The following is a 24,253-nucleotide window of genomic DNA, read 5'->3' on the forward strand; positions in this document are numbered from 1 at the left end:
GGGTTGTTCTATTGCCTGATGTTTAGCTTATCATTTTTGTTCTGCAAATTTTTAAGCAATTTTACGGGTGGGTCTATTTTCCTGAAGTTTACCTTATACTTTATATTCCAGAAATTTATTAATTGCAATGGTAATGTTGTTTAAAATTATTTAATGTATTATTAAAATTATTTTATATAATTGGATAATAAAATATAAATGTTAAAGTTGTTTTCTTAAACTTACATTATTATAATTCTATTTAGAAAATTTCATATCTTAATTCCTAAAAACAAATATCTTATGTTGATTAAAATTTATTTTCGCCTGAAGTACAGTTAAATTTTAATAAATTTATTTTGGAATGTAATATCTTATTTCTTTATTTTGTTTAAGTAAATACATTTTATTACACTTAAATATTCTGCAACTTCCGTTAATAATTAATTTAGTACTTGAATTAACTTAAGTTAATACCTAATATTATAGATTTTTAAGAATTATAACTTATTAAATCATTTAGTTTAAATAAATGTGAATAGTTAAATTTCTAACAAATTAAATTTTATTATCGTATAACTTTCAAAATTTTCAAAAAGCAAATAAGTTATTTTTTCAGTTCTAAAAACTAGCCTCTGCGAAATATACCCCCAATCCGAAAAACGATAAAATTCTTTATCCAATAATCACGATTTTATATCCACCGGAGGGCCAACATCATTAAAACATTTTTCAAGTTATGCTCCTAAAAATGACGATAAAAATGTAGGTGAAATATTAACTTTTTCAAACGCCGTGAAACATTAAAAGTTTCTGAAAAACGTTCCGTTGCTGTTATTAAAGGATTCTTGTTTTTCTACTAACTCTTAAATTCAAAAACTTGTTTTCATTTAGTCCTACGCAGAATTTTGGAATGTTAATCCTCAGAGGTACGAAATAATTTGGGAATATACAAGACAAATAAAATATTTACAAAGTGCCCCTGGCCAAATATTACCGTCGTGTCCACATAACGGTGGATTTTTACTATTATACTTTTATCGGTATTAACGGATGCTTGAGGTTTTGACTAATTTCTCATGACCCTTATTTAACGTTTCTAGGCATGATTTCCTGGCGTCAATTTTATTATTCTTCACTTCTTAAAGTTACGTGATTTCGCGGGTAATTTATTATCTGATAATAATTTAAATTCCATTTGAATTATTATCTGATAACAATTTAAATTCCATTTGAATTATTATCTGATAACAATTTAAATTCCATTTGAACTCTTTTTAACTAGTGCGTATTTAGGACACTAAACGAAGGTTCAAAACTATGAAATTTTACAATTTGTTAATATTAATTTGCACGCTGTTTAATGTTAATATTAATTTGCATGCGGTTTATTGTTAATATTAATTTGCACGTGGTTTATTGTTAATATTAATTTGCACGCGGTTTAATGTTAATATTAATTTGCACGCGGTTTAATGTTAATATTAATTTGCACGTGGTTTAATGTTAATATTAATTTGCACGTAGTTTATTGTTAATATTAATTTGCATGTATTTTATTGTTGATATTAATTTGCATGTAGTTAATTATTAATATTAATTTGCATTAATTGCAACCATATGAATTTTTTTTGTCAAATACGTAAAATATTAAATTATTATAAATTATCTTGTTATAAACACAATTTTTTTCCCGATTTTAAGACCTTCAAAGATCTACATAAAAATTAAAAATAATACACTCGATTTGATCTTTAATTAAAGCAATTAAAAAAAAATTTAATTTAAAAAATATTTTAATGAGTCAATTTCATACGAGTGCCTGGAAAAATTCAAATATTTAACTTCCGTTATAGAAGGGAGCCTAAGCTAAGAATGAAATATTTTAGCTCGGAAAGAAGGTCAAATTTCTATTTCTCCGTAGTCAAGAGGAGGAATCGAGGACGTAGACTGATAGATAATATTGAGTCCATCTTTCATTTCGCGAACACACCCCCAGGCGGCGCTCTCCTTTGTTAAAGCCGCCATTTCTAAAGTATCCACGTCACTTTACCTGTTCTGGAAAGAATCCGCTAACTTTACAGTACAACCCAAGACGGGGGAACAGGTTAATTTTACGTCGAGTCTTTTCTTAGTAGTATCGGGTAAGATAACTTCGGTGTAAAAGCAGGGGGGAGTCTGGAGGGGGTGCTGATAATGTGGCCAGTTTTTCGCCTTGGTAATGACCCACTTTTTGGGTTATATTTTTATTTCACTTCGGCGCTAATGTTTTTCAATGACCAGTTGATAGAGGAATAAATTATTGCCTCATATATTTTTTACGCGCTCCGATTCTGTACTGTTTGATCTCTTAAATGTGGGTATTATATGTAATTATATGCAGCCTGATTTTTTATTTGATTCCTGATCTTGTTAGTACCCTGTAAATCATTTTGGTTTTTTGGGGACAGATGCTTTGTTAACTTTAATTTTTTTTGACGTTTCGTACGAATATTTTGAACATTGTTTCGTTTGAACCAAGTTTAATATTTTATTTCGTTTGAACAAAGTTTAATGTTTTATTTCGTTTGAACCAAGTTTAATATTAGTTTCGTTTGAAACAAGTTTAATATTAGTTTAATATTCGTTTCGTTTGAACCAAGTTTAATATTCGTTTCGTTTGAACCAAGTTTAATATTCGTTTCGTTTGAAACAAGTTTAATATTCGTTTCGTTTGAACCAAGTTTAATATTCGTTTCGTTTGAACCAAGTTTAATATTCGTTTCGTTTGAACCAAGTTTAATGTTCGATTCGTTTGAACCAAGTTTAATGTTCGATTCGTTTGAACCAAGTTTAATGTTCGATTCGTTTGAACCAAGTTTAATGTTCGATTCGTTTGAACAAAGTTTAATGTTCGATTCGTTTGAACAAAGTTTAATGTTCGATTCGTTTGAACAAAGTTTAATGTTCGATTCGTTTGAACCAAGTTTAATGTTCGATTCGTTTCGTTTGAACCAAGTTTAATATTCGTTTCGTTTGAACCAAGTTTAATATTCGTTTCGTTTGAACCAAGTTTAATATTCGTTTCGTTTGAACCAAGTTTAATATTCGTTTCGTTTGAACCAAGTTTAATATTCGTTTCGTTTGAACCAAGTTTAATATTCGTTTCGTTTGAACCAAGTTTAATATTCGTTTCGTTTGAACCAAGTTTAATATTCGTTTCGTTTGAACCAAGTTTAATATTCGTTTCGTTTGAACCAAGTTTAATATTCGTTTCGTTTGAACCAAGTTTAATATTCGTTTCGTTTGAACCAAGTTTAATATTCGTTTCGTTTGAACCAAGTTTAATGTTCGATTCGTTTGAACAAAGTTTAATGTTCGATTCGTTTGAACAAAGTTTAATGTTCGATTCGTTTGAACAAAGTTTAATGTTCGATTCGTTTGAACAAAGTTTAATGTTCGATTCGTTTGAACCACATGGAATGTTTTATTTAATTGAATCGTGATTAGTATTAAGTTTAATTTAATAATACCTTGAATCAATAAGTTAGTTTGAACATGGTTTAGTGTTAGTTTAATTTAATAATACCTTGGGCCGTAGTTTAATTTTAATATAGGCTTTTATACTCTTGATTTGAACATCATGACTATGGATTAATGTTAAATTTAATTAAAATTGAGCATAATTTATTATTACCAGAAAATGAGTAGAGAAAACGTGTAAACTGTGCATCTCCTTTTTCGTTTTCTAGTGCGGGTTTAACAAGTTTACCTTCTTTAATATTTAAAAATACGAATTTTAATATAATTTCTTACTATCCTAATTATAAGGGAATTGTTTCAATTTCTTAAATTCGTACCCAATTTTAGAATAAATTTTAGAAGATAACTTTTGATCTTAAATTAATTAAGTATCTTTATTTCAACTTGAAATTCTTAAAACCGGACGGGTATCTGAACAAACGGTGTTTTACCCTTTGAGAAATATATAACCCTTGTAGCTAAATTGATATTTAAAAATATCAATCTAGTTTCGTCGGTATGAATTTCGTTACGTACAGCCTTGAATAAAGATTAGAGAATGAATTTATTTTCCTTTATAACCGTACCGACTCGTTCGACAGTTCATTTTGTGGGCACGCTATAGGGATAAATATTTCCCAATATATTTTGCTAAAGATATAATAATAATAATTTCGTTCGGCACTTTATTGAATAATTTGTGCCCCATCAGTGGCGCACATAGAATGTTTTCCTGGTATTTAATTACACTATTAAAATAATTCTTAATTATTTCCCCCTATTTTCGAACAAAACACTGAAATATCGATTAATGTTTTATTATTTTCCCCACTACTCCGCGCCGTCACAATCTAGGCTATGAGGATCTTTGTAATAAAATATTCTATTACGAAGGGGTTGATGACTTAATTCGTAATTAATTATTCGTTCCCCCTTTTGACACTTTTTTATGTGATATTTAGTTCATTACCATTTTTCCTATCCGATTTTCTTAATATAGAATATTGCTATTAATTTTACGAAACGCGCGCTTTATTAGATGTAGTTTTAATAATTGCGGTAGAAATCTAATTTTTTTTCCATTTTAATATATGGCATTTTAAGCTTCTTATGTAGCTAGGGTTATCATAACAGACCCATTTAAAGGGCTTAAAAATTGACGCTTAATTATATTGTTTACCGTACAATAAGCTTGGATTATGTTATTTAAAAAAATATTTATTGACCGAAATATATGCAAATAAGATTACTATTAGATTATTAAAATGATATTCTATGGTATTGATACTATAAGGCAACTCTGATACTTCAATTAGATATGGAAATTTCTAGTTTGGCCACCATTTTCCAAGATGGCGTTAAAAGACGATTAATGACAGGCGATGTAGAATACCTGTAATAGTAAAAATATTTCGAAAGACTTCATTCACAACGTATGAGGGGGAGGGTGCGATGAACCCGCCACCTGATAGCCAACGACAGAAACACTTTTTTCCAACCAAAAGACTTAGACTTTCGCGAGCGGAAAACTGTATAATAATCTCGATAATTTAGTGGCTGTGTCTGTCGTAAGATGAGCGCTCTTGTCTGCTGTCTTGTCGAATACCTCAAGGGGGGAGGGGGTTTAACTCCGAAATGAACGAATGATTGGCCATGCGGTAAAACGATGGACTTTCCTTTAAACATATTCCTCGACGACTGTTTTAACTCTGCGGAAAATGCGTAATCCAAGGCCTAAATATAAGCCTTGGTCTTTTTTTTTAAAGAAAGATTTATGCTACGAATTTAGTTTCGAAATATCGTGAGGGTGGGGACTCGTTTGGCCTTTAAGTGTAGGTTTACAATAACAAACAAAACAGCTTTTTTCTTAACTTTCACTTCCCCCTCCTTGTTTTAGACCCCCCTCTTTTTACTTCACTTGGATATTAGCGACGAAAAAATAGTTTGTTTGGTTTAATTGAGCGAAGATTTCATATATATTTAATTATTTAACATGTTTTCCGTTTTCCTTATAAGCCTTTCACGTTTTTCAATATCCGTTTAAGTTTAATCAAAAATAGAAAAACAAATTGTTGTTCGTGGTTATTTCAAGTAATTAAATTGATTATATTTTAAAGAAAAGCATTACAATTTCAATTATAAAATTTATAAATTGTTTCATTTTTTTCCGTGTCCTCAAAATAACGGGAAATATCGAAGGAAATGAAATTTAAATTTTTATATTTTTGTATTGAAAAAAATAACATAATTTATTTTAAATTTAAATATGAATTATGCATAAATTTAAAACGTAAACGTACTTTAAAAAAAAATAAATTCCAAGTTTAAAACAATGAGGAAAAATTAAGTTCAAGGGTAATTTTAAAAGATAAGAAAACTTAATTAATCTTACCAGCTAGTAAAAAAGTCTTCATTGAAGCTATATCATTTTTCATGAGTTAACTAGTAAATGTCTAGTGTTTTCATCTCATTTTAAGATTTATAATGAATAATATCTCCTAATCTAATTTCTTACAAACCGAAAAAAACTTCGTAGAATTTAAATTAGCCTTTAAAATTTCGAATCCATTAATTCGGAAGTGATTTTAAAAAAACGTGATTTGTGTTTTTTATCAACACGCAGGTCTCTCGCAAAGTCCTCTTCTAAGTATCAAGTCGTGAGTTATCGTCACCTATCTCCCTGTAGAGATAATTTTTAATGGTTCAACTTTGAAATTTCCCCTTTGGCGTAAGAATTTTAATCACTGAAATTAATGATATTTTTCCAAAGATAATATTTATAATTATTTCGTTTTGTTTTGGAAACGATGTGAAAGCGAATTGAGTCAACATTTCTTGTAGCGTTTGAAATGACCTTTTAATTAATCAGGATTGATATAAATCCAAACTACTTCTTAGAAAGTTAGGATTTAAAACTGTGCTTCTCAACAAATTCCAGGAATTCTTATATAATCAGGGTTGGCACACAGGTCAGGGAAATGTGAGGGAACTTACAAAGACCTGGAATTGTCATGGAATTTTATTTTATTTAGTTTCATTTAAAATTTATATAGAACTGTGGTAAGGGACTCAACAGCTCACGAAAAAAAATTCGGATTTTTAAAATAGGCTAAAAAGTCTAGGAATAGTTCAGGAATTTCTTGAAAATAATATGAAGGTAATACTAATCAATTCTTATTATTATAAAGTTCCTTAAATTTTCTGGTTATTTTTAGAAATTTTGTAATTTTATAGTTAAAAATATAACCTTAAGAATTGTCTTTATACTAAAATATTAGTTGAAATATGTTCATTAACTTCTGAAAAAAAGTTAGAAATTGTATTATCTTGACTTTAAAATGTCAGCAAAAGAATTTAACATGAAAATATTATCACTATATGTTATTTGTTACGTTATATAACAAAAAATGCCTGCAATAGTTGAAATTTACGAATTATTATTTGTTTTATCATAGAAAGTTTGTCAAAAAAATTCAATTGTTTAACTACAAAACCTATCACGTAAAAATTATATTCATTTCCTTTCAAGAACAATCGGAATAAAAATTAAATTTACAAAATTCAGGTAAATTTTTCTTCGCAAATAGATGGGTATTATTTTTAGTGGAAAAATAATTTTGTTAAGATGGCGACCATAGTTCCAAGGAAGGGTCAGTATATTAGAGACGATGACGTCACGTAAGAGTCTGTTTCTTCAAAATATAGTCGTAAATTAAGTGGTCTAGCTAGCCTTCAAAAATGATTTCATTCAGAAAGTCAAAGTTTTTCCTCGTTTTAGTCGGAATTTAAAGAAAAACATCGTTTGTACCTTTACGTCGTTTTTGGGCGATAAGATGTACCCGAGAAGGCGGATGGAGAAAGGGGGGACCAGATAACGCCAAAAGTCTTACCGTGGGACGACAACGTCCTTCTTTCCAAGACAAGGCGCTTTGGACCTTAAAAAATTGTCGTCGGCTTATGAATGAAAATAGTATTTTATTTATCTTTTTGAGGGGTGATTTGACAAGCCTTGGTCTTCCGTTGTACGCTCTAGTTTTTTTCATCGTTCAAATTTTCCATTTATAATTGCTTTTAATTATCTTTTTTAATTTTTGTAGAAGTGTTAAAAATATTTCGAGGTTACTTGTGGGTTTTTTTAGAATTAACTAGTTAAGTTAAGGTGGCCTTCTAAATGATTTATTTCGGTGAAAACGTTAGATAGAATTTAAAGTGCGCCGAGTATTTTTGAAAAGTTCAAATCTTTCTCTCGGAGTGCTCAGTGGGCCAATAATGTTTTCGCTTTCCTAATCTTTTGGTAGCTTCAATACTTGTAATTGAAGGCGTTACAATATTAAGATATTGATGGCTTTACGATATTAACCTTATAAGATATTGATGGCTTTACAATGTCAGATATTGATGGCTTTACAATGTCAGATATTGATGGCTTTACAATGTCAGATATTGATGGCTTTACAATGTCAGATATTGATGGCTTTACAATGTCAGATATTGATGGCTTTACAATGTCAGATATTGATGGCTTTACAATGTCAGATATTGATGGCTTTACAATGTCAGATATTGATGGCTTTACAATGTCAGATATTGATGGCTTTACGATATTAACCTTATAAGATATTGATGGCTTTACAATGTCAGATATTGATGGCTTTACAATGTCAGATATTGATGGCTTTACAATGTCAGATATTGATGGCTTTACAATGTCAGCTATTGATGGCTTTACAATGTCAGATATTGATGGCTTTACAATGTCAGCTATTGATGGCTTTAAAATATATTTTTTTTTGTAAATATTCTAAAGCCGTCAATATCTTGTACTGTAAATATTGTAAAGTCGTCAATTTCCAGTTTCTGCAACTGATGACGACCCAGCGAAAAAACTCAACCGCAGCTGAAATGATTCAAAGATAAGGTTCCTTTAGGAAACCATATGAACTTTCGCTATTAATATGACGATCCGCGAGACAATAGAGAAATTAACCATTATCCAGCACAGACAACTTTCCCTCGTACAAGAAACAACTTGAAATTAGACATCCCCAGAAATAATAAATTGACCAATTTCACGGTGAAGCGACTTCCACCGGTTAGATTTCTTATAACTTCCGTAAAAGAAATTGTCAAAACGTAAAAATAACATTTTCGTACCACGACTTTTCCAAATGTCTCCAAATGTCGTCAAACTCTGCGAAGGGGAAAAGGGGGAAAATATTTATTTTCCCCTTTCACCTTAGCACCCCCATCAGGGCGTATCGCTTCTAAAATTTTTACCCTAACGATACTACCACCCTTTAAGTTGAACCTCCCGCGTTGTCTTCTGGTATACTGCAATGAGGTCCCACCCACAACCCGCTGAACTTGGGAAGGTCATATCTTATGTTTTAATATTTTTATATTTTTGAAGGTTAAGTTCGTACATATGTCGAACGTCAATCGGGAATTTTTTTAACGTAGATATTGTGGATATCTAGACGTTCGCGATTGTAAAACGGGGGAGTTGCTCAACCTCTATTATCCCCTTAATTTACTTAGCGTGTTTAGCGTATCCCCCAAATTCGTCCCGATTTTTAAAGAATTTTCGATTCGCAACAGCGGGTTGCTTGTTGCTATTGCTGTTCGACGTACGTTTTATGGTTTGGAACGAAAAGTATTCGAGGAATTTTCGTATTATTAATATATTAGGAAGTTATGTTACCGGTGAATGTAGGAAATAACCCGCCTGATTCACGTAACCTTTTTTTTGCGTGTTTCTGTTCGAGGTTAATTATGTCATGGTATGCGAGCTTGCGGACTATAAATAATAATAGAATTCCAAGTTTTATAAATAAACTATACCCGGCCACCTGAATTAAAGGCTTTAAAAGTCGCTCGATGACTTAGGCCTAGGGTGGTGCCTTGGGTATTAGCCTAGCTGATTATTATTATTATTATTTTGTATTCCTGGCTAAATATACGTATAGTTTTTAGATAAAATAATAAAATAAAGAGTCTAGATACGGCTTTGGTCCCATTCGACCGAAATCCCATTCGTTCGAAAACGATTTAACATTGAGTCCCAATCGATCGAAAATACCCCAATTGTGCGGTTTACAGCCCAATTTTGCACGTTTATATTATTTTTTATAGTACATCAAATTTTGTTTTATGAGACGTTTTTTAAATAGGTTTACTTCTTATATAAATAAGTGTTGATAGTCTTATTGTAGCCAGATAGCTAAAATGGAGAAAATTGCTCACAAAATAGGGTTCGAATGAAGAAGTCGCGTTAGCCTTACTCGACGCAATTGCTACAAACTTAACCATTTACATTAAAAAATGAAATTGTTCGAATTATTGTATTCTTGATATAAATAAAAAGTTCAAAGCATAAATATATTTATAAAAGCGCGCCACCCTAGGGAAGTGAGAGACTAACCTAACCTAACCTAACCTAACCTAACCTTACCGTTAGTACACCTGTAGCAATTTTGTTTAGGTATAACGTTTTTTGCGTACCCTGCTATATCTCGGGGCAGAAGTAAAAAACAAAACAAAAGGTCCCAATGAACCGAATCCGCCTTTTGGGCTATATTTCGGAAACATATTGAATTCGGTCGAATGGGATTTCGATCGAATGGGAATATACCCTAGATACGTCATTATTTTATCTAAATTCTAACTCATAAAATATTTCAAATAAAAGATTATACGTATAGTTATAATAACGTAAACATAAATAATTTTAATTGCTAAATTTCATGGGCAACTAGGGATTAACTTTTTCTCGTTCCTTTAATTTGTAAACATTTAAAAATAAACTAGTATTTTAAATACGTGGTAAATATTTTTGAAGATTACTTTAAAACATTTTTATTTCCAAGTTTGCTCAAAAGCAAAATATTTCAATTTCGTATTTTTTTGGGGGAGTTTTAACCGTGTTTGGCCAAAACGCGATATCAATTTTCCAAAACAACCCAAAATATATAAGTTACTTTTAAAACCAGTTTTATTTAAAAGCCTTTGCAGCTTGTCAAAGCTCCGTATATCACGGTTAATTAAATAAGTGCGTCGTGGCAATGCCCTTGCTTAATTTTCAATTTTGGGTTTATGAAATTGAAATTAAATTCAGTATTTTATTGATTATTAAGTAACAACCTTATATTTTATACACTAATTTTTTAATTAGGTTAATTTTCTCTAATCAAATTCTTGCATTTTAAAAACAAATTATTAGTATTTAATTAGTTTATTTATTTTAAACTTAGTAAACAACGTTATGAACAATTTCAAAACCTTCTTAAACTATTCAGACTTGGGTTTGAAAACTTAAAATTCAAACCTATATCTTACTTTATTAGAACTGTATTAAATTATTTAGTAAAGGTAAATTTAGTATATTTTTTAAATTGTTAAATCAAGGTAACTATATCAATGAAGTTAATTACAGATATTTAACGTAGTTAACAACTTCATTAACCTTCGTAAATAGTTTCGACTTGTGTTTGAAACCTTAAAATTTGGCACCTATAATGACAAACCATATATTCTAATTTAATTTATTAAGTCTTTTTGACAATTAAGTTTGTCTTATATTTTTCACAAAATATAGTGTTTGTATTAAGTTAACTTCATCTTATTTAATGTTGTAATCGTCTTTAACAATTTTAAAACCTTAGTAAGGTATTTTGATTTGGTTGTAAAACAGTAAATTTTCAACCGATATTTACAACCGTATAATCTACTTAAAACGATTTGGTAAAGTTTAATATAAAACAGAACGGTAGAACAGACCTTATTTTAACTGAAATTCTTACATTTTAGACAAAATTTGGGTTTTATTATGATAATTTAATCTTATTTAAAGTAATAAGCAACTTAAGAACTTAAGTAACCATTTAGAAACCATAGTAAAATATTTCGACTTGGATGTAAATCTATAAATTTCGATTCCATATTTACAACCTGTAAATAGATTTAGTAAAAATAATCAAAAATACGTAAATCAACCCATAGGAGGGCATTTAATTAATAAAATTTCTTATGAAAAGGGGGAAACGAAATTTTCACCACTGTAAGAAAATTGGTATTTTTAGCTAACATTAGATTCCAAACTTAAGCGTGTATTGGCAAAACCAGTTTAAATCGCTGGAATGTGTTTCCCGGGCGACTCCAAGGGTGTAGGGGGGAGAATACTCATTATAGCTAGTATGGTATGGATGACACACATTTTAGTATACGTCTGACGGCGAATACTGTAGCAGTTGGGAATATAAACTTCTTCAGTTTATGTCCCAGATTCTAGTGTACAGTCGTTGGGATTTTAAACGATATATATCTGAGAAAAAAATGCGTCCAGAATGATAACTCCTGGTGATTTTTTGGCCCGATAATTTGTCCGCCAGGGGGTGGGCCTGAAGGTTACCGGTATGGTAAATAAGCTTATCGCCGGTTAAATCATCTAGATATTTGATGAAGTTATAGGAAATGTACGATTCCGTATCACGTAGCTATAGGTTATTTGAAATGATTTGGAAATTCTTTGGAATTTTGTTTTTTATTTCTTTAATATTTAATAGAAATTATATGCTATATGATTACGGTAAGAGCTGATAGAAGTCACTGAGAATACGATACACTTAATTAATATTGCTTAATTGAGGAATATTTGCTTGTTAATTATATTAAAAAATAAAAAAAATATAAAAGAACATGTTAATTATAATATAACCTAAAACAATATTATTTATTTTTTTATCAAATGTTTATAATAATATGCGAGAGAGGGATTCATCTTGGCCATTAAAATGAAAAGAATGTGCACTGCTCCAAAACAGTCTATTACTTCGCTTAAATATATAAATTTTAAAAATTATGCAGCGTAGGAATATTTAAATCAAGACGTGAAGGTCTTAGCCCCGCACTATTTTCTGTCAAATGTTTCTTGATCAACGTGAGCTGCGTTATTCAAGCTAATAACATTAGTAAAAGATAGGTAGATGAATACTTATCTCGTAAGAGATATATTATGTACTTTTGATATTATTGAAATGTAATTTATATTTTTTATATTTATGTAATTAATAAAAAAAAATATATTTAGTTATGTAATTAATAAAAAAAATATATTTAGGATGTAATTAAAAAAATATATTTTGTATGTATAATTAATAAAAAATATATTTTGTATGTATAATTAATAAAAAATATATTTTGTATGTATAATTAATAAAAAATTATATTTAGTATGTAATTAATAAAAAAATATATTTAGTATGTAATTAATAAAAAAATATATTTAGTATGTAATTAATAAAAAAATATATTTAGTATGTAATTAATAAAAAAATATATTTAGTATGTAATTAATAAAAAAATATATTTAGTATGTAATTAATAAAAAAATATATTTAGTATGTAATTAATAAAATATATTTAGTATGTAATTAATAAAATATATTTAGTATGTAATTAATAAAATATATTTAGTATGTAATTAATAAAAAAATATATTTAGTATGTAATTAATAAAAAAATTATATTTAGTATGTAATTAATAATATTTTGCATATAATCACTAATAATTAAGCATTTTACATTAACAATATTTATTTAAAATTGTAAAAATATGTTCGTAATCACTTTTCAGTCAACAGAGGGCGCCCTTAAATCTTTAGTAGGCGGGGCCTGAGAATAAAGTAGTAGATCACCACAACGCTACGTTTGTTTGATCTCGGTTGCTTTGATCTGGTTCTTCATAGTGTTGAATCTTTTCTAGTCCCGGTTTTTGAAGTGTTTAAATTCTACTTAGGAAACTTTGAAACGAAGCAGTATCATATTCTGTATTAATGTTATTCGTACTTTAAACCATCACAAAACGAGGATAATATTACCAAACAAATTCCCGTTTTCGTCTGTAGATTTACAAAGACAGGCCTCCAAAATGTTCAAAAAACCTAACGGATAAAATTCACCAAAATATTCCAATATTCGCGCTGAACATATGCAATTGGTTATTGAAAATAATTGTACTTAAAAACAACTAAACCAAAATTAGAAGAATTAAATGTTTTTATCCGCGTCACGAGCGCCAGTTATTTAAGTGCTTTACTTGCACGGGAGATGCACACGCGAGTTTCAGATTCCGTGCTCTCTACCTTCAAGAGCTACGGCTAACGAGGAGACTACCCGAGGTGATAATCACCGATTTGGTTGAAACTAGGTGGGTATGTAGACCTTATGGTAACATGAAATTTCACCAAGGGAAAAAATGCGATGGGCATTAGTTTTGCCATGGCAACCGAAAATGTTTTTGACAACCCAGTACGTATATTTTCTCATTGAAAATAACAATTGACCAATTTTTACATATTTTGATCAAATTGACCAAAATTCATCAAAATATCATTTTAAAATTTGAATTATTTTAAAAAATAATTCCCATGTTATTTTCAATGAGAAAATATACGTACTGTGTTTTCAAAAACATTTTCGGTTGCCATGGCAAAACTAATGCCCATTGCAATTTTTCCTTTGGTGAAATTTCATGTTACCATAAGGTCTACATACCCACTTAGTTTCAAAAAAATCGGTGATTATCGCCTCGGGTAGTCTCCTCGTAAGTGACGTAGACAAAACATGATCACATGACCTCCCGTATGTTATAGAAACACCTATTTAATATTATTGATCGTCTCCAAAATGTGTAATAATTGGTGTTTATTTAAAATCGAATATTTTATCAATTACCTAACCTTAATTTTCAAATTTCTTTTAATTTCAGTTCAAAACAATTGTGGAGGTGTAAAAAGGTCGGAAGTTTCGTGGACTTCAACAGCCATCAATCGGTGACCAAGATGTCAAAGAGCGACTAGAAACCGGAAGACGAACCAGAGATGGTTTCCGTTGAAGTGGAGGCCATTATGGCTTTGGCCGATTACAGCACGGTAAGAGATAATGGATCACTTTTCACTCTTTTTCCGAGGTAGTTCACTGGGGTAATTCCGTGTCCGTGTCTGGTGGTTTTTTTTCTAAACCAGACGGCGCAGTTTCTAACTGTTATTGTTACGTAAGAAAAGACGCGAAACGTATCAGATTATGGCGTGAATTCTAGTCGGCGTCTGTTGAGTGAAAATTCGAAAATATTTGGCGTTTTTTTTTCTTCTGGTGATGGTGGTATTTGGGCGGAAACCTCCGAATTTTAAGGCCACCTTTGACCCGCCGTCCGTCACGAATCATTGAAGAAAATGGCAGCCCCCTCTTTCCTCTCCTCGGTTTTTTCTCTTTTAACTTTTAACGCTTTTCTTTGGAATTAGTCCTGATTTCTGCCACCAGGAAACGGGTGTCGAGAAAAGGCGTTTATGGAAAACGAAAAGAAAACCGATTTTTCAAAATATTTTAGTATTTTTCGACGTTTTAAAATAGGTCTTTTTGTTCCCATAAAACTTCTTTTGCACCTTTAAAAAATTATCGTTCTGATTATTAAGTTCATACATACGCCACGATAGTCATTAGATATTTCTATAAATTCATATCTAAACAGGCCAAACACTTTCACAAAGACAACATAGCGCTACTTCAGTTGGACTTGCAAACGTAATTACTATTTGGTTTTAAAACTTATGCTTATTATCATTTATATAGACGCATTCACATATTGCCTACAGGTAAATATTCAAAAAGGGGCGAAATCCACCTGAGGTATCTTCCTATTTAATAATGTTTGAGGTAGATGGCGACACTATGAAGTTTTTGAAAAATAAAAAGTTATTCATTAATTACTAAATTATAGTACTTTAAATCCCTATTAAAAATATATAATTTTGGTAATTTAAATTAACGATTAATTTTAACAGTAGTTAGCACTCTCCGCCATAGATGGCACTATAATACAATTTTAAACTATCTAATCAGGGAAGATAATTTTGTATTTTAAATCTCAACAAAACCGTTCTCCACTAAATACTGAAAACTTTCTACCAATCGTTGAAAATCAAAATTATGACGTCATGTAGCTATCAGAGCGCCATCTACTAACAAATAACGCCATCACCACATTACCTTGGATGAATTTTACCCCTTTAAGTTGTCTTTGCACGTCTAAAATTGTAAATCGATCTATATGATTGGTATATTTGGAAGCGTCGCCTTCAAAGTCGATTTTTTAAGTATAGCTAATATAGCTAAGGTAGACTACGTTAAGATAGTATATTTCAAAATATAGTAAGTTTATAACTGAACTATTTAAAAAGTCAATGATGTATAGTTAATTAAGTATTTATAATGGTTTGTATAAAACTATAACCGTTAATTGATTAGGATTTTGATTATGAAACAACCATTTATCCCGGTTGGCAGGTTTGCCAGATAATCCTTTTTATGAGCCTCTCTGGTTCATGGAAAATAGGGCCAAACTTTCTGACTCTCTATACACAAAAGTAAATAGCCATATAAGTAGTATTTTATAGAATGTTCTATTTGGCGTTGTGTGCTGTCTTTCAGGTAATGGTAGCTAGGAATTTCCTTCGCGAGCTTATTTTTGCTTGAGACCAAGGCCTATTGAAAATTAACGTTTTCATCATCAAAACTGACGTTTACTCCAGGTCTATTTCAGTAGGCAGTTCTGCCGTATTTGGGTAGTTTTAAAATTGGGTACTACCCAAAAACCTTTCAGTCTTGAAGTTATTTTGGGTAGTGATAACTTTGCTTTTTGACAACTAAATCTTTGACAAATCGACAATAGTAACAACCACCTATTTCAAACCCTTTATACCACCCCAGACATTCACTATTACAGTTAAACCTCAACAAGTTTTCATGGATAGGCGAAACTGAAAAACACTAGGGAAAACCCTTTTAAGCAGTAGGGAAGAGAACTTGCAAAATCAACGCGGAAGTTGTACTATGTTTTCACCCAGAGCCAGCAGCTGGGGTCGAACCCGGCTCTTCTTGCTGCAAGGTGAAAGTGCTAACCACGTCGACACCCTACCTTATTTAATACTCTTATCCTAATGTTGGTTAATTTTTGTGTAGTTCTTAAAATCCTTAAAACGGTTAAATATTGTCACCCTTTTGAATCGGAACATAAAATTTCCACAAGTTTCGTTTTTGATATTAACTCATAAACAATCTAACTTAACCTGGGGTCATTTTATCAACAAAAAGAGAAGTATTACACTGTCCTAATTAGCTAGAGTCAAAGAGTAGTTAACACTTTCACCTCGCAGCAAGAGGAGCCGGGTTGGATCCCAGCTTGTGGCACTGGGTGAAAACTCGGAACAACTCTTTCTGTGGTGAGTTTGCAAGTTCTCTCCCCACTGGCTTAAGGGGTTTCCCCCCGAGTTCGTCATAAAAACTTGTTGAGGTTAACGATAATAGTGAGTGTAGGGAGCTGTTGGCTCGCGTGGCATGAAGGGTTTGCCACCACCCTCCTACGCATTGTAACCCGGCCACCTCAATTAATGGCCTTAAAAGTCGCTTGAGGAATTAGGCCTAAGGTGATGCCAAGGGTATTTTTCGAATATCCAATGGGCGACGATAGAGACACTCGATACACTACTTGCCGGGGGCAATGCAATGAGGTGGTGTTAAAAAGTTTGAAAAATTCAGTTCAGTTCAGTTTTAAAACTAGTTTTCAGACCTGTCCATCTAAGCATTTTGAAGAAAAAAAACATCCGAACTGGAAGACAACGGTTGGAAAGGTTAAAGATAATCTAAATCTTTAGCCGGAATGGGGAATGTACATAATTTTCTTGATCAGATGGCGTGGCATTTTGCTTTCCAAATGTATTTCTTTAAAGAAAAATTTTACGTTACATTTACCTGAAACGATATTCGACGGGGTAGTCACTCGTAAAATCTTGGTACGCCTTGTTATTGATTTTCGAAATCATTCGTTGATTTCCACTGATTTCTCGAAGATTTCTAGTGATATATCACAATTTCTTTGTTCAATTCAGTGATTTTCTTAAGCTATTTCCCGTGATTACCTACGATTTGTACACCTGATTACTAAATTGACTACCCCCTCGATAATATTAAACTAAGGCTAACCACTCTTAGAAAGTCTGTACATCGGATTACGCTTAGATTAGCACTGCCAAAGGCAGGGACTTCGAAGATTACGCGTAATCCCATTAGTACAGTCAAAGGTACGGCTCTGTACACCGATTACGCGGAGTGATCAGCCCCTCGATTTTACCAAGGCTTAAAGTAAGTATGGTAAAATCGTGCCAATTCAAAAGTTGTAAGAACCATTATATTCGGACACCGAAGCAGGACTTTCAGACTTCGATTGCTCCCCCAAATTTTCTAGGGAATCACATGAAGCCACAGATGACCCGTACATTTCTACTCCGTGCTAAAGTGTAATGTTTCGTCAATGTAAACGTGACTTAAAGCCCTTTAAAGTGAAAATAACCTCAACCCATCCTTTATGAAAGAGCCCTATCAATTTGATGTAGAGGCCAATATTGGAAGTACTGGTGTTTTATTCCATTTAAGTGCTTTCAAAATAGACCTTTTTATAGGGGCACCGAAATCCCCAAAACTAAAATATAACTCTTTCCCCTTAACGAAAATGAAAAGTGTTTTCCCTGCGTACCCGAGAACGGGTTTTTCCAAACTGATTGCTAAAAAAATTATCTATAAACGTAAATCTATAATTTAAAAAAAGTCTTCTTTTAGATTATAAACTCTACGTGATTCCTTTACCGTCTTATTTGACCGGTTATCTCTACACTTGAAAAAAGCAGCGCGGTTCCCAAAATTCTAATAAATAAAGAGCAAAAAAATAAAATAATCAACCTTTAATTCGGTCATGGTCTACTGCTAAAAGTGTTGTTCAAATTTTACTTTACTTTTCTGTGTCTTTAGAGAAACTTAATTTTTTTTCCGTATTTAAACAGAAAGAAAAATATTTGTTTCGATTCAAATCGTATTTCTAATTAAATGTTGCGATTGCAATTACCACTATCAGTTATTAAGTGATTTAATGCGAATATTCTCTGGCTTTAGGGTGAACTGGTTTGGTTCGATCCTGGTATCGGTTATGTCCTACCAGGCGAGGTCATCGAGTTCAACCGCCCAGCCCAAGTTATTACCGTACAGGCCATGATTAACGGAAAGGTTAGTAGTCCTTGTTGATTTTTGCTACTTAATTAAATCTATAGGAGCAACAAACACAGCATCCCACACAAGGAGAACGCAACCCGTCGAAAGTCGTGCATTTTCTTGTGTACAATTTTCATTGGTTAGACGCGTTAGCGCCGGCTGCCGTCGGAAGGGGAAAATTGGAAAATTGTCTTCGTTCAGCGTAAAGGCTCGTCCAATGAAATTTTGTACACAACACTGCGTTAGTGTTTAAAGTTTAGCTGCGTTGTCCTTGTTGATTTTTGCTACTTAATTAAATGATGTTGATTCGTTATTCCGAACAGGCTCAACAATTTACACTGCACAACATGACGTCGGTTCAAAAACGTCAAGATTTGGGAATTTGCGGAGTTGATGATATGATACATTTAGGGTCAGTTGATTTTTTGGCGTCCCTAAAACGTTTTGGAAGTTGATGAAGTTATAATTAAAGTCGATTTGAATTGTACTTTCAGCGACTTGAATGAGGCATCGTTGCTTTGGAACTTGAAGATACGATACGACAAAGACAATATTTACGTAAGTGTGAAGATTTGACCTTGAAGTTGACCTTAAACGTATTAGTATCGCTTTGAGATGTTATTCTGTGGTAGTGCATTTTGATATCTGTAGGGCGTACGATTCTGTTTTAGTTACTTGTATGTAGAGATTTTAGTCATGGTAATACTTTGAGGGCTTATGTATTGTTGTACTCTGTTAAATGGAACGTTTTCAGGGTTAGTTGTTAGTAGTTATTCACTGTGAGTGGGGGGTAAACCTTTAACCATTTTCCAATTTTTGTAGTCTTGGGGCTATGAAACCGTCGCGTAACCAGAAATTCACGAAGTAAAATTAACTTTAGATTTAGTACAGTCTTAAGCTTAAAAGATTGGATCTCAACGATTCCACTGCAGGGATGACATTTGGGTAAGGCAGGGGTAGAATTTTTATGAGCTAAAATAGTTCACTAATTTTTCCAAAACCAACTCAGAATCGGATGAAGTACAAATAATATATTATCCTGAAAGTCACTAGCAAATTTATGCAATAACTATTTCGATTAAAAAATCAAATAATATTAAATTTGACGCGTTTTTGCCCTTTAATGAATTTTTTTTCCAGAGATCAAGTTCTAACCCCTTCTGAAAAATTCTGAAATGCACCACTGATCGCTACCTTAGAGCAAGAGTCAAGCAAGTCTGAAAACCCCTATTTCAGAAAAACCAGTTCCAAGTTCGAAATCTAGCATAATAACAATGATAATCTAATAATGAAAATTGATCAAAATAGAGTGAAAATATATATTGAAAATTTGGTACTGAGTCACCTTTATTTAAAAACACTCAAGGATTCTTATTTTGAATTTCTTTCAATAGTCACGTATCTCTACTTGACTTTTGCTCTCAGGTAGCGAGATATAAAACATGTACAAGTGCTAATTTCTAGCTATTTCTAAAAATTATCAGTTGCAAAATTTAAGTATTATAACTACGGAAACAAAAATTTACCAAATCAACGACTTGTTTGTTTATAATGAAGTTTTCGTGAAGCTATCACGCCCCGTATGTTTGTTAGTTCTCATTCAAATTGGCGTCGTTGTCACTTTTTACCTCTCCGAGGGGACTTTGTACCCTAGGAGGGGTTATACAACCACCGTGTCTGTCTGTGGGTCTGTCTGTCTGAGCTGCGCATTTTCGGAGCAAAGTGTAATCGCTGCGTACGCAGTTTCTTAGAATCAGGGAAAAGGTTTTTCCAAAAACGCCCTCTTTTTGCCATTGGGTGTAGTATAATATTTTCTTAGGCTGAGATTCGAACCCGAGCCCTTCTGTACGACAGGTGAGCGTTCTACCGCAGAACCACGGATACAGTTAGGCTTCATTGAAAATTAAAAACTCCTCCGAGGAGAGGTATATTTTGGCTTGCCAACTTGTTGAGTTACACATTTAAATAGATAAGCGTTTCGAGAAAAAGTGTGGAGTTAACGGCACACTTGGGAGTCCGCGATGTACAACAATCAAGGCGTTGCCCTCGATTTGCCGGTCAATTAAACTTTGGCCACACTTTCTCGCGAGTTCGTGGATGACGCCGACCATTTAACTTTCCCTTCTTCTGTTGGCAGGCGGTTGTGTTGTTGATCTTAACAATAGACCCGGCCAAAAAAGTGGGGTAGACTTGTCTTCGGTGTTCAAAAAAACGGGGGCGTTTTATTTTTTCTCTTTTTATAAATTGAATCTTCTTTGAAAACCTCTTTCAAAACGGGTCAGCAAATTTCTAGGGGTGGGCTTTGTCCACTTTTTGACTGGCTGGAAAATACCATTCCTTCACTCGCTTGACCTACTGGACAAAATTAACTGGTTTATCTTTCGCGAAAATTGCGATATACGCGGAAGCGGTTCAAATTTGATCATTTATAAATATTTAATTTCGCGTACTTTTAATTATTATAATTTCGTGATCTAGATTTCTATTTAATTTAATTTAGACCTTTTGTTCCTAATTATTAATTTCCAATCGTTGATTTTAAGAACGCGAAAATTAATTGTAACGTACGATTTTATATATTAGATTTGGTCTTACTTTTTTGTTTCAGGGGAATTAAAAGTTATAGGCTTATATCTGGATGCTGGCTAGTTTGAGGCGTTTATCATAACGTTGCTTTTTTAATCGGCGTTAATTCTAACGTGATTTAATTAATAAATGCGTTTTTGGGGGTACCAATTCAATAATTTGCATATTGTTTAAACGAGAAGCGGGAACAATGGGACTTTGTGTATTGTCTAACCCGCAATTTGTAAACAATAACGTTTTCTGGTTTGTTTATTGTAGACGTATACGGGAAGCATTTTAGTTTCAGTCAATCCTTACAAAGTGTCCGATATCTACGGTCTCGATGTGGTCAAACGCTATGAAGGACAGATCATGGGAACTTTACCACCGTACGTTGATTACAATTACCGTCGATTGTTAACTTGTATGACAATTTTGGTTTCCTTCCCAGACATCTATTCGCCATTGGAAGCGCCGCTTACACCCGCATCAACAAAGATGGTGAAAATCAAGTTGTGATTATCAGGTAAAGTTGGTATTTTCAATTTAGACCACTTACGTAATGTGGACTACGCGAGCATAGTGACTAATGCGCGGGCCCAACAAGAGAGGGGGAAGCCGTTACAAATGACCTGGCCCGGTAGCCTACGGGCCCGTGTTTGAATAAACGAGGTATATTTAGCCCGGGTCTCTCTACGAAATAGTATATCTATTTCCAGTAGTAACGTGACTCTTGGGGCTCGGAACATATATTTAACTAAGGCCCGGGCCCGGGCCCGCTCTCGGTTGCGCTACTAATGTGCCATCTACTATGAGAAAAATGTTAAAGTCTGTTCGCGTTTTTCAAATCCAAAATAGTATCTGCTTTCCAAAAACTGTCGTAGATGGCGCCACAGTAAACACTGTAGTGACGTATTGCGTGACATCAAACTGACGTATTTCATGGTTCTTTATAGTGGTGAAAGCGGTAGCGGTAAAACGGAAAGCACCAAATTGATTATGCAGTATTTAGCCGCTGTTAACAAAAGTCCCAGTAATTTGATTACGGAGCAAATATTGGAAGCCAGTCCTCTACTTGAATCGTTTGGAAACGCCAAGACTGTTCGAAACGACAACTCCAGTCGATTTGGCAAGTACTTGGAAGTTTATTTCAAAGAGTAAGTATTGCTAACCAAGGATTAATTTACTAGCTTCACTAAAGGATGTACCTCAACGTGAAAATAGGGTTATTTTGTGTTATGAACGCCATTTAACGGAATGTGGTTTACTGAACCAAACCATGGTTACGAACCGAGATACCACTTGAAATTCTTTTCCATTAAGTCCAGCGTTACCATGGTGATGCAAGGCGAAAATAAAACACAAAGCTGCCTGCATGGGCGGATTAACAATTTGGTGCCTATAGGCTTAGAGCTTAGTAAATATACGCATTGTAACCCGGCCACCTGAATTAAAGGCTTCAAAAGTCGCTTGATGACGTAGGCCTAAGGTGGTGCCTTGGGTATTAGCCTAGCTGATTATTATTATAGCGCCATCAGCCATAATATCCGTAAGCTATATATCAGAAGAAACAGCAGACATCTTTTGAATTTCTAGGTTTTCCGGTTGAACTTTCAGCAGTTGTGTAGATAATTTTGAACGAGCAGAAAGCTTTCATATATTTAATATAAAACTCGGTCGGTAAGCGGCGATACTTATGACCAAAATTTAAACTACGCACGAAGCCTATTGGCATTGTCTAACGGGCTGGTCAGTTAAGTAGGGGCAAACCAAGTACTTGGACCGTGGGGCTTTATCAGAGTTTTGGCGCCCTAGGCACGTGCTTACACTGCCTAAAGGTTAATACGCCCTGACACCCTGTAGATACTTATTTGAGGTCCATCCTTTAGTTGTCCTAAATGGGCCAGTTTCTAGACTTGGATTTAAATATTTGTACTTTTCAGCGGTGTCATAACGGGAGCGAAAACCACGGATTACCTGCTGGAAAAGTCCAGGATAGTCACGCAAGCCCCGGAAGAACGTAATTACCATGTCTTTTACGAAATGTTGTCCGGTCTGAGCGACCAGGAAAAGGAGAAGTACGGTCTTCAAACTGCCGAGAAGTATTTCTACTTGAACCAAGGCGGAAATCCCGAGATACCGGCCAAAAACGACGGTGAACATTACCGATCTTTATTGGCCGCTATGCAAGTACTCGGGTTCACGCTGGAAGAACAGGACGCCATTTTGAGAATGTTGGCCGCTGTTCTTCATCTGGGAAACGTTTATTTTCATCGGAAGCAGCTGAAACACGGTCAAGAAGGTGTCGAAATCGGAAGTGACGCCGAAATTCGTTGGGTGTCCCATCTTTTAAAGTTATCCGTGGAGGGAATTCATAAAGCCCTTACTGCCAGGACTACGGTAAGGATTGCTATGAGTGTAGCCTTCAGTGGATTGGGTATTTAATGTTTGTTCACTAACAGGAAACGCGTAACGAAACAATGGTCACGCCCTTGAACATAGACCAAGCCTTGGACGCTAGAGATGCGGTAGCCAAGTCCCTCTATTCGACCCTGTTCTCCTGGCTGGTTCAAAGAATTAACAGGATCGTTTGTAAAGGGGACAAAACATGTATCGCCATTTTGGATATTTTCGGCTTTGAGGTAATAATAATCATAATAATCAGCTAGGCTAATACCCAAAGCACCACCTTAGGCCTAAGTCATCAAGCGACTTTTTAAGCCATTAATTCAGGTGGCCGGGTTACAATGCGTAGGAGGGTGCTGGTGGTGGTGATAATTCTGTTAAGCCTTTGCGCGTAAACTTAACCCGATTTTTCCGACACAGGACTTTAAAGAGAACAGCTTCGAGCAACTATGCATCAATTACGCCAACGAAAACTTGCAATTTCACTTCAACAAACACGTTTTCAAGTTGGAACAACAAGAATACGCCAGAGAGAAGATAGAATGGCAGTCCATCACTTTCACTGACAACCACGCTTTGCTCAATCTAATTGGGAAGAAACCAGTTGGTATTTTTCCTCTGTTGGACGACGAAAGCAATTTTCCCAAAGTAATTAACAACCTCTTAATTCTTGTTCGTTTTATTTTTACGGAAATTTACCAAAATTAAA

At 33.3% G+C, this 24,253-nt stretch overlaps 1 protein-coding gene across 1 annotated transcript in view; it reads left to right on the forward strand.

Annotated features, from left to right (window-relative positions):
- Positions 1 to 24,253, forward strand: part of Myo10A (unconventional myosin 10A) — a 59,900-nt gene that overhangs the window by 8,874 nt on the left and 26,773 nt on the right. The window contains exons 2-11 of the mRNA XM_090175114.1: positions 14,246 to 14,408; positions 18,478 to 18,588; positions 18,897 to 18,985; positions 19,068 to 19,131; positions 21,418 to 21,527; positions 21,590 to 21,664; positions 22,095 to 22,295; positions 23,082 to 23,538; positions 23,601 to 23,780; positions 23,965 to 24,192. Coding sequence (XP_090031240.1) covers positions 14,358 to 14,408; positions 18,478 to 18,588; positions 18,897 to 18,985; positions 19,068 to 19,131; positions 21,418 to 21,527; positions 21,590 to 21,664; positions 22,095 to 22,295; positions 23,082 to 23,538; positions 23,601 to 23,780; positions 23,965 to 24,192 — 1,566 coding nt within the window. The 5' untranslated portion in view covers positions 14,246 to 14,357. The remainder of the gene's footprint in view (positions 1 to 14,245; positions 14,409 to 18,477; positions 18,589 to 18,896; positions 18,986 to 19,067; positions 19,132 to 21,417; positions 21,528 to 21,589; positions 21,665 to 22,094; positions 22,296 to 23,081; positions 23,539 to 23,600; positions 23,781 to 23,964; positions 24,193 to 24,253) is intronic.

Source organism: Leiobunum rupestre, chromosome 1 (genome assembly GCF_980474605.1).
Source record: "Leiobunum rupestre chromosome 1, qqLeiRupe1.1.hap1, whole genome shotgun sequence".
Classification (NCBI taxonomy): domain Eukaryota; kingdom Metazoa; phylum Arthropoda; class Arachnida; order Opiliones; family Sclerosomatidae; genus Leiobunum; species Leiobunum rupestre.